General features: G+C 43.5%; 1 protein-coding gene across 1 annotated transcript in view; it reads right to left on the minus strand.

Moving 5' to 3' along the window:
* Positions 1–5156: 5156 nt before the first annotated feature.
* The window catches only part of spi1b (Spi-1 proto-oncogene b), a 39738-nt gene continuing 32840 nt past the window's right edge, over positions 5157–12054 (minus strand). The window contains exon 5 of the mRNA XM_020534211.2: positions 5157–7602. Coding sequence (XP_020389800.1) covers positions 7295–7602 — 308 coding nt within the window. The 3' untranslated portion in view covers positions 5157–7294. The remainder of the gene's footprint in view (positions 7603–12054) is intronic.

Consider the following 12054-nt stretch of genomic DNA (forward strand, 5'->3'; position numbering starts at 1 on the left):
AGCTGCTTGGCCTGCTGTGTTCATCCAGCCCTGCACCTTGTTGTCTCGGATTCTCTGGCATCTGCAGTTCCTACTATCTCTGACACAAATTGCTAGCCTTTGCTACAACTGCTTCAAATAGTGGAGTCTGGTTGCAACAAATAAAAATCTCATTAAAGAGGCAATTTGTCAGAGCAGTAAGGAGCAAATCCTCTTATTGCATGAACTCATTCATTTCATTTTTATTTGCTTCCTCAGTTAAGGAGCAGTGTGTAGAGTAGTTACGCTATATGTAACCCTGTGTTATTGCTATCCTGGGAGTGTTTGATGGTGACAGTGTAGATGGAGCTTTACTCTGTATCTAACCCCGTGCTGTCCCAGTCCTGGGGGCGTTTGATGGCAATAGTGTAGAGAAAGCTTTACTTTCAGTTTAAAGAGTAGAGGTAGTTTTTACTCTGTATCTAACCCTGTCCTAGGATTATTTGATACGGCCAGTATAGAGGGGGGCCTTACTTCCATTTTAAAGTGTACAGGAAAATTTGAATGTTGTATAAACAAACTGGAAGGCTCCTGTTTTGGGTGTAATTCTAGCCTGACATGTAACATGTTTGAAGCAATTTGTGTACAATCTGATTTAGTCTCCACTAGTACTTTTCTGCTTACAAATTTCCGGGAATAAAGTTGTGCTAAATGTGGATGTGAACTGAAATAGCCATGTCTGTGTGCTGTTTAATTCTTGCAGACTCCACCTTTTAGGAGGAAGTGAGTGAACATTTCAGAGTTGGTTTGTTCACAAACTTTTCCTAAGACTGTGCACAGCCCCCACTCACCACGTGGCTGAGCCGTAAAAGAGGAACTATCTGCTTATTCCAATACCACAGTAAGGAATGATCTCAGTCATGCTCAAAACAGAAAGGAAGATAGGAGTGGAAGAATAAAAAGGAGGGCTTGTTTTTATTGATTATCATTCACCATGTCTGGCTATTCCAGCCACATCTTTACTGACCACAGTGATGTAGAAAGGCAAAGGTCAGTTTCAGCATGTCGGATTCCACCAATGGCTAGACAATCTGTGTTTCAGTGGTGTTTGTACTCTTCCTCACATAGGTTTCCTGGACAAATGAGGGCACCTCAGCTACCCATTTTACCAACCCTCCAGCTTCACAATTTACTGACCCTCTAGCAGTACTCACTGGCTCAGCACTGACACTCTTGACAGTGCAACACTCCTCAATATTGACCCTCCGGCAGTGCAGCATTCCCTCAACACTGACCCTCTGACAGTGTGGCACTCCCTCAGTACTAACCCTCTGACAGTGTGGCACTCCCTCAGTGCTGACCCCCAGACAGCGAAGCACTCCCTAGCAATGACCCTCCGATAGCGCAGCACCCTCTCAGTACTCACCCTTCATCATTGCTGCACTCCCAATATCATCAATCTGACAATGTGATGTGCCCATGGTTTCATGTGTTGGTGAGTGTCATATACTGATATCTCTAGACTGGGTTGTGAAAGCAGAACTTACTGAGAGCTAACCATGATATCACTCTGGGTCCTGCTGCCTCTAATGGGAGAGGGTGGGTGAGAGAACAGCTTTTGGTCCCTGTAGATTGTATTTCTCTTTAGTCCCAACCAGCAGAAATTGTAAACTTCTGTCCTGACCTATATTTGGAGACTTTATGGCTTAATGGCTTCCTTCTGCACCGTAGCAATTATGTGAAACTCAGCGTTTCCTTGGTTGTTCCATTGTATATTCTAAAATTGTCACTTTGGCTCTACATATAGGGCTATGTCAACATGAATCCATATTAATAAGTTATCTTTTAACATCTACTAAAATCTTTTCTGATACAGTTAAGATTGAACACCTCTCTTTTTTAAAAATAAGTAATCAAGTTTTATCTTAATTTTTCTCTAAATTTTCTTACATATAAATATATCCAGTTATGAGATTTAGCCTGCAGTGCATTGTCAGATGTTATGATACCTATTGTCTTTTGCAGCAAACAAATTCAAATGCTTCCTACTTTGTTAGTTGATCATATTATTGTTTCTTTTCAGTATTACTGCTGTGCAAGGCAATTCTGATGTGGACTTGCCAGTGTTGGACTGGGGTGGACAAGGTCAAAAATCACACGACTCCAGTTATAGTTCAACAGATTTATTTGAAAAGGCAAGTTTTCGGAGCTCAGCTCCTTCCTCAGGCGTAATGGCAACAATCCTAAACCTGGCCGCCTCTTGTTGAATCTTTAGTCAGTTAGGAAGGAGACTACTGATTAAACTGCAAAATCCAGATTCCTCTCACATTATTGTCCCAAGATAATTAAAGGTTTTATCAATGTATACAAGAGATGGCATCTTAGGTCAGACAATGGATTTTAGGTGTGAGATCTTGCTTAGAATCTGTCCATGTTTTAAACTGGGGTCAGGTTCTTTTTTGAGCAAAACAGAATGTATCTGCAACTACACAAACATCTTGGATGAAATAATTCACGAGTGCATCTGTGTGTGTCCATGTCTGTTTGTGTGTGTGAGAAAGAGAGAGTGTGCGTGTGTATGTATGTGTGTGCTTGACAGCATGTATGTGTGTGTGTAAGAGAGGGTCTGTGTAAGTGTGCAAGTGTGTGTGTGTGTGTGTGAGAGTGTGTGTGTCTGTGTGCATGCCCCTGTGTTGGGGTACATAGTGTGGTGGGGTCACCTGTAGCGTGACATGAACCAAGATCATGATTAAGGCCATCCTCATGGGTATGGAACTTGGCTGCCTGCCTCTGCTCAGCGATTTTGCATTGTTGTGTATCTCAAAGTCTACCTTGGAGGACGCCTGCCCAAAGATTGGAGGCTGAATGTCCTTGACCCCCGAAGTTCCCCCACTGGGAGGGAACACCCCTATCCAGTGATCGTTGCACGGTGTCCATTTATCCGTTGATGTAGCATCTGCATATATATGATGCCTCCGGGTATCATCGCTTGCATTATATGAGATAGACAACATTGGCCAGGTCACATGAGTATATGCTGTATATGTGGTGGATGGTGCTCCCATGTGAGATGGCAGAATCCATGTTGATGAGCTGACATGTCTTGCAGAGGTTACCATTGCAGGGCTGTGTGGTGCCTTGGCTGATGTCATCTTGAAGACTGGGTAGTTTGCTGCGAGCAATGCTCTGTTTAAGGTTTGGCGGTTGTTTGAATGGGGAGAAGGGGAGGTGTAGGGAAGATCTTGGCAAGATGCTCATCATCATCGATGACATGTTGAAGGCTGCAAAGAACCTGGTGTAGTTTCTCCACTCCGGGGAAGTACTGGATGATGAAGGGCACAGTTGTATCATGTGTTTGTGTTCTGATAAAGTCATTACGTTTTTTCGCTGTGAGATGATGGAATTGGCGATCGGTGAGTTGAGCATTGTATCCTATTTTTATGACAGCGTCCTTCAACACCTTTAGGTTCTGAAGAGTAGTCCATGGTAAGTCTGATGTGGGACAAAATCTTCAGAATCAGTCTCATTCTTGGATGCATGCATCTCCATCAGGGACAGACAACTCAATACCTCACTTGACTGCAAGCCCACAGATAACCTCGTGATGCTGCACTTCTCTAGCTTCCACCCTAAACATATTAAAAAAAAATCCCCTATGGACAAGCCCTGCGCATGCACAGGATCTGCTCAGATGAGGGGGAACACGACGGACATTTGAAGGTGTTGAAGGATGCCCTCACAAAAACAGGATATGATGCTCAACTCTTCGGTCGTCAATTCTGTCATGCCACAGTGAAAAACCATAATGACCTCCTCAGAAGACAGACACGAGATACGACCAATAGGGTACCCTCTGTCGTCCCCAGAGCGGAGAAACTACACTATGTTCTTTGCAGCCTTTAACACATTATCGACGACAATGAGTACTCACCATAATCTTCCCTACACCTCCACTTCTCACCTTCAAATGACCACCAAACCTTCAACAGACTATTGTTTGCAGCAAACTACCCAGCCTTCAGGATGACATGGACCATAACACCACACAAACCAGCCATGGCAACCTCTGCAAGACATGTCAGCTTATCGATGTGGACACTACTATCACACGTGGGAACACCACCCACCACATACACGGCAGATATTTATGTGACTTGGCCAATGTTGTCTATTTCATATAATGCGTGGTATATTGATGAGACCATGCAGACACTATGACAACGGATAAATGGACACCGTGCAACGATCACTGGATAGGGGTGTTCCCTCCCAGTGGGGGAACTTCAGGGGTCAAGGACATTCAGTCTCCGATCTTTGGGTAAGCGTCCTCCAAGGTGGACTTTGGGATACACAACAATGCAAAATTGCTGAGCAGAGGCTGATTGCCAAGTTCGATACCCATGAGGGCGGCCTCAATCATGATCTTGAGTTCATGTCGCACTACAAGTGACCCCACCACAATATATACTCCCACAGACACACAAGCACACGTACACACATTTACACACAAACACACACACACACTTACACAGACCCTCTCACACACACGCTCTCTCTCATACACACACTCACACATGCACACACACACACACACTCTTACACACATGTACTCCCTCACTTTCTCAAGCACACACGCGTGCGCACACTTCCTCTCTTTCTCTCCCTTTCTCTCTCTCTCTTTCTCTCACACACACAAACACAGAGACACGGACACACACGCACATACAGACACACACATGAATTATTTCATCCAAGATGTTTGTGTAGTTGCAGATACATTCTGTTTTGCTCAAAAAAACCTGACCCCAGGTTAAAATATAGACAAATTCTAAGCAAGACCTCATACCTAAAATGCATTGTCTGACGTGAGATATCACCTCTTTTATACATTGATAAGACCTTTAATTATCTTGGGACAATGATGTAAGAGGAATCTGGATTTTTCACTTTAATCATTAGTCTCCTTCCTAACTGATTAAAGATTCAACAAGAGTCGGTCAGTTTTATGGTTGTTACCTTTCTGATTATAAATTCTGTGTCTTATACCCTCTCTCTCACACTACGCCTGAGGAAAGAGCTAAGCTCCAAAAACCTGCCTTTTCAAATAAACTGTTGGATTATGATCTGGTGCCGTCTGATTTTTGACCAAGGCAATTCTGATTAACAACATTCTCGGATGAACACGCATTGATCACATGTAAATTTACGGCAGTTTATTTCAAACAGGTATTTATCCATTGTTACAGTAAAAAAGCTAAAGCACTTAAGCCCAAACTTCACACCTCTCTGAGGTGGCTTCATTGGGTTTTATTTCCAGTTGTTTAAGGCTCCACCTAGCAGGACAAAGGGGCATAACTACTGGTTCTGGGAGGACAATTGTACAATGGAGAAATACAACCATTTCCCTTGCTCCTTTTATTACCAGTCTCTGAAAGGGATCTGCTGATGTGAAATGACCCCCAAGAGGGAAGAGGTACTGGAAATATTTTCTCTATGTTGAACTTGGGTTGGTTGGGTCCAAGCTTTGGCTGGGAGTTAGAAGGCCCACTCTCTTGGATCAGAAGTGGACTTTTTCTTACTGATTCACTCACAGAATGTGGGTGTTGCTGGCCAAGGCATCATTTATTGCTTGTACTTATTTGTCCTGGAGAAGGTGGTGGTGAGCTGTCTTCCTGAACTGCTGCAGCCCTTAGGGTGTAATTAGACTTATAGTGCCCTTAGGAAGGTAATTCCAGGATTTTGACCCAACGACATTGATGGAACGGTGATATATTTCCAGGTCAGGATGATGAATGTCTTGGAGGGGAACTTGCAGGTGGTCATGTTCCCAGGAGTCTGCTGCCCTTGTCCTTCTAGATGGAGGTGGTCATGGGTTGGAAGGTGCTGTCTGAGGATCTTTGGTGAATTTCTGCAGTGCATCTTGTAGACAGTACACACTGCTGCTACTGAGCATCAGTGGCAGAGGAAGTGGATGCTTGAGTAAGTGGTGCCAATCAAGTGGGCTATTTTTCCTGGATGGTGTCAAGCTTCAGGAGTATTGCTGAAGCTGCACGCAACCAGGCAAGTGGAGAGTATTCCATCATACTCCTGACTTGTGCCTTGTAGATTGTGGATTGGGTTTGACAAGTCAGGAAGTGAGATACTCACCACAGTATTCAGCCTCTGATCTGCTCTTGTAGTCATCGTGTTTATGTGGCGAGTCTAGTTCAATTTCTAGTCAATGGTAACCCCCAGGATGTTGTTAGTGGGTGATTCAGTGATGGTAACACCATTGGTTGTTAAGGATCGGTGATTAGATTGTCTCTTATTGAAGATGGTCATTGCCTGTTGTTTTTGGAGGGGTTTTTGGGTGTTGCATGATGAGTGTTCCGGGCCTCTTGGCTCTTTGGCTGCTCCCTGAGGCAGGCATCTCTAGGCCTCGATGGAGAGACCAATTACTGAGCTGGCTGACATACACCGTTCCCAACAGTCAAGCAAAGGTGAGTGAGAGAAGTCAGTGATGGATTCAGTGGAACGTAAAGGTATATAATGAGGGTTTATTCTGTAGTCACATGCAGACAGAGGCCAGACCCAGTGGCAGAAAACAGAGACAAGCAGATAGGAACACCTATTTTCTCTCACAATCCCCACTCCCCTCAGCCCCTGAACTGAACAACTTGGAGATGTGCCAATATCCTTCCCCATCAACCACTGGCATCAGCAAGTTATGCCTGCAGAAAGTAGGAGAAGGGTGACAAGAAGAGAGAGAGAGAAAGGGGAATGAGGAAGGGGAAGGAATGCATGGGCAGCAGGGTAAACTATGGAAATAGCAGAGGAAACAGCAAGTAGGTGAATGAGGTGAGGGAGAGGGAGGTGGAGGTGAAGGGAACTAAGGTTTGAGGAGGAGTAGAAAATGGCTGAAGAGTGGATGAGGAAGTGGTGGGGAGGAAGAGGAGGGCTCTGAGGAGGGGGCAGGAGTAGGTAGTGGGATTGGAGGGAACAGGGAGGTGGGGGAGGAGGAGGTGGTATGGCAGAGGGGAGTCTAAGGAGATGGGATATAGTTGGCATTGGGATTGGAGGGGGAGGGGAGGCTAAGGGCAGAAAGGGTATGTGGACGGAGTGGGTGGCAGAGCAAAGGGAGGGGGAAGGGAGGCACTATTGAGGAGCAGTGTGATAAATTCTTGTTCCCAGATATTTCCAGATAGTTGTGGGTGTTTGTCTTGTTTTCAACATTCCTCAGTGTCTCTGAATGAGGGGCTCCCCCATTTCTCACGGAGAAACAATACAGACAGGAAGGGGCAGGGTGATCATTGATGCTGTGAGCGTGCAGAGGTAGAGGAGTAAGGGGAACAACTCATTATGGGTACCGCTTCCAGTCCACTCTTTCCATCACCTCGCCACTGAACTGGTATGTCAGCTTCTTCTTCACCTTACGCACCTCCCCTGTCTTGCCGTAGTTTCTCAGAGCGCGGGCCATTTTCTGGTATGTCATCCTCTTGCGGTTGCCTTTCTGTACCCCCCAGCGATTTGCTAACTCCTCCTTGTGTTTTGAGGAGAACTGGAATGTCCCCTTGTCTTTATCCACCCACCAGATACTCTCCTTCATATCTCCACTCCGCAACAGATCCAGCAGGAACTGGTAGAGTCGGATCTTCTTCTTGTTCCCTGTTGGGGGTGGATATCATCACAAGAGACTTTGTAAATATCGGAACAGCTGCACAACTATAACCCTTTCTCCCCACTGTTGGTACTATTCTGGCACTTCTAGTAGAGTTGGAAGTCACATCAGCACAGCAAGCCAGCTACCGCACTCAGCACAATTGCATTTCTTCAAGCACTCCCCCTTTCACAAAAAAAAAGCATGCACTATCATTTGCAGTTACAAGTTATCAGAAGTTACCCAAAACAGATTACAAAGAAAATGCTCATTCATTAACAGAAGCGTGTGTTAATTTGTCAGTTCCAGTTTCATCAGTCTCTGCACATGCATTGCATACCTTCTCTGGGGAGCATCTTCCTGTGGTGAGTGCTGTTGCCATGATTACCTCTGCTGCTGATCCCTTATCGTTGCTGGGGAGTGTTGGCTCTCTGGGACTGATAATCATTCTGTACTCTGCAAAGGCAGTGAGGTCACATCGTCCTGACTAGTACCCAGAATGGTCAGTTCCGAGACAAGTTTTCCAGTCATATATAAACGTCTGCAGATTGGATTGGTTGATTATGTTCACCAGCTACAACTTGGGTGACAACTGCTCTGCACAGGTGTTGAGTTGCCATGTGAGTTGACTTATATTGAGAACGTTGAATGTTTACACTCCCCCAGCTCCTCCAATGTTCAGTTCTGACATTGACACTGCAGTTTTATCAAAGTGAAATTTAGCTTTTTGTCATTTCATCTGATTTTGTCACTCACGCCTGTTACTACTGCTGGCTTCAGCAGTTTTCATTCTTGGAAGTGGAGCTTGGGCATCTTTAGACTGACAAATTCCTTTGCCTTCAGAAAGTGCTGTTTTCCAATCAAGGAATACCTTGTACAATTGTTGTTCTTTCCCTTTGACCAGGGATTGTGTGGAGATAATGTATAGTGTAGAATTTCAAAATCCTTCATGAAGCGGTTGAATTCTTCATTTGTGAGTTGAAGGCCATTGTCAGTCATTCCAATATCTGAAACACTGTACCAAATAAAATGTGTTTATAGTATTCTACAATCTCACTGATGGTCATTTGACATCATCCTGAAGTCAATATAGTAGCTGATTGCGACAAGATGATTACTTCCTGCAACAGTGAGAAGGTCTACTCCAACTTTCATCCATGGTCTATCTGGGATGTTGTGTTCCATTAATGTCTTTTTAGCGAGCTTAACTCATTTATCATTACAGGCACTTAACTGGCTGATGTGGACCTGTCTTTTGCCTTTCTCAGACTAGACTCAATTCCTTGACAGCTCATGTGGCTATACTTCAGCATCTCTTTTCTCATCTTCTTAGATATAATAAAACCATTTCCTTTATAAAGATAACTATTGTTTAGGCAATCACTTCATCTCTGTCTGCCCAATATTTTCTTATAGTGACAGATGTGTCCTTAAAACTATCAGGTCACCCCTTCAACACTATTTCCTAGAGCAATTTGAGAGTGACATCTTGTTCCACAGTTTGCCTCCTCTTTCCTATTCAATGTTGCTGTTGGGTTGATGATTTGCAGAGCATGTCAAGCTTCTTGTTGAATCTGGAAAATTTCACACCCTGCCTCAGTATCCTGAACTTTCTCAACAGCATTTGACAATCTGTTTCCCTTACTTATATATCCAATCCAGACGCTTTCTCTGCAAATGAAGTAACATTCTTTGCAGATGCTTTGGAGCAAATACACACAGTTTGAGAAAAATGCTTTGAAGTGGCCTGTGGTTAGAATTCATTGTTATGATCTGTCCCAAATAGGTCTTGATGATAATGTTCATTAGTAAAGACAATAGGAAGGCACTTTTCCTCAATGTGAATGTAACATTGTTGAGTTTGCATTAACATCCAGGATGCAAATACTACTGCTCGTCTTTCTTGCATGGAGCTTGATCCAAGTCCTGTCTCACTGGCATCACATTGTAAAGTGATTTCATCATTGACATTGTAGTACTGCAGCATGGTGTTATCATTATCAGTTGCTTCATTCTAGTGAAACCTGCCTCTTATTCTGTGCCCCAATACCTGCATATCCTGAGCAGTGAGCTTGATTCATATTCTGATGTCAACTTAAGCAAGAACTTCACTCAATAGTTCACAGATCCATCAAGTCATTGCACCTCTTTCACATGCATTGATCCTTGCATCTTTGCTACAGCTCTCACCTTGTCATGATCTGGCTGAAGTCCTGTCACTGTCAGCACATGATTTCTGCATCTATAATTGCATCCTTTATTTGTTCAGCTTCAGGTTTATCTGGCAAGCTCTCTCTAGCCAGTTGTACTCGATTTTGATTGTGATCTACAAAGACTTCTTCCATTGTATCTCACTTCCACACACCAGCAGATCATCCACAATCGTTCCCACTCCAGGAAATTAATTGAGTGTCTCATGCTATCTGCATTGATATTCGTCTAGTGCAGTGGAAATGCATTTGCAACTATCTGCATCTCCCCAATGGCAACCAGAATGTAGTCAGAAAACTGTTATTTTCCTCTAGCTTCACTTGCCAGTAACCATCCTTTGCATCAAGAGTAGTAGGGACTTTGCCTTGGCAAGTTGTGGAAACATTTTATCTATAATTAGCATGGAATAGTGAGATCTTTTATTGAGATCTTTGCATCGCAGTTTCTCAGGTTTTCTTCACTGCTACTGTTCTGTTAATTCAGTCTGTAGGAGTTGTCACTTTCTTGAAGCACCAGTGTCTATCTGACACTTCACAAAACTTGATGCTCTCCTTCTGCAGTCATCATTGTGACAGTCACAAACCAATTACCACCTTTATACCTAATGACCCCAACTAGTTACATGGTTTACAGTGATTTGTCTGAATTATTTCCAGTAGACATCTTCATGGGCTGGCTTTGCTTCTTTCTAGCTGAACACTGCTGTGCAAAGTGATTCAGCTTCTTGGAGTTATAGCACTGCTTTCCTCCTGCCATCCTTTTGTGTGATGTCCTCGCAATGCTACATCCTAAACTCAGGCCTTGATCTTTCTGCTGATTTTCTATAAACTTTTTTTTTTCCTTTTCTCCTCAACTTATATTGTTCTCATTTGGCCTGAAATGTCTCTCAGCATATAAAATACTTTGTCTGTTTGCCCATTAATACAGTCTAGCTTAGAACTTCAGCACATGATACCTTTCTTGACAGCAACTTTCTCCTCTCTCAGCAGGTGTGCTCTCATGACAGGATCTCTAATGCCTCGGGCAATCCTATCTCGGAGATCATCTTTGAATCTAAGGATTCAGCTAAACGTATCATTGTGGTCACATATTGATCAATAATTTCCCCCGCTGCTTGAATTCTAATTTTGAACGAATACGTTTCATAAATAAAATTGATCTGCAGTTCAGAGTGTTTTCAAAGCTTTCAAAGCCTCTGTAGTCTGTCTTTTCTGCTCCTTAGTGAGGGTTAGGCTGTAACACAGCTTGTGACACTCTTTACCAATACTGATAGCAGGGTTGTTACTTTTAAATACCCAGGTTCTTAACAATAATTATATTGTAACTTTCATAGTTTTACCATTAGGAGTGGATAAGACATTGAAGTCGGTCTCACATCTTCTTTAATCTCCACAGCCATTTGGACTCACCCAGTAATTCAAAGTGTCAGACTGCTGTTTATTTTACTTCCTTGCTGGTTCTTTCAGTAACTACCTCTTTCACAACTGTGAAAATCCTCACATTTCCAGCTGCACCATCCCTGAGTTTCAGGTGAACTATATTTAATGGCTCCAACAGACTGTACATAAAGGCATTTAGAGCAGAGATCACATGACTACAACAAATCAATCAGTATATGAAGGATATAATTGCATTTCACCAGACATAGCACATACTCAGCTGCAGACTGCTGTTACAGAGCTAACTTCAATTGCGCCTCTTTTGCAAAAAAGGCAGTATAAAAAATAATCAGCTCTTACAATGAACTATACTCCCCAATCAAAAAACCTGGTACATTAATATGAATGTAATTTTCCACAAAGTAATATGACTAAGCCAATATCAACAATATTTGAAAAATTACTAATTTGATTTGCTTATATGTTTTTACTGTAATCAATACTAAAACATAGAACTAATACTTTCAAGACAACAAGGTGCAGGGCTGGATGAACACAGCAGGCCAAGCAGCATCATAGGAGCAGAGAGGCTGACGTTTCGGGCCTAGACCCTTCATCAGAAAAGGGGGAGGGGAAGGGGGTTTTGAAATAAATAGGGAGAGAGTGGGAGGCAGATAGAAGAGGGATAGAGGAGAGGATAGGTGGAGAGGAAACAAACAGGTCGAAGAGGCGGGGATGGAGCCAGGAAAGGTGAGTGTAGGTAGGTAGTTAGGAAGGGGATAGGTCAGTCCAGGGAGGACGGACAGGTCAAGGGGGCGGGATGAGGTTGGTCGGTAGGAGATGGAGGTGCGGCTTGAGGTGGGAGGAGGG

The sequence above is a fragment of the Rhincodon typus genome, chromosome 17, assembly GCF_021869965.1.
Source record: "Rhincodon typus isolate 14 chromosome 17, sRhiTyp1.1, whole genome shotgun sequence".
NCBI classification, from domain to species: Eukaryota; Metazoa; Chordata; class Chondrichthyes; order Orectolobiformes; family Rhincodontidae; genus Rhincodon; species Rhincodon typus.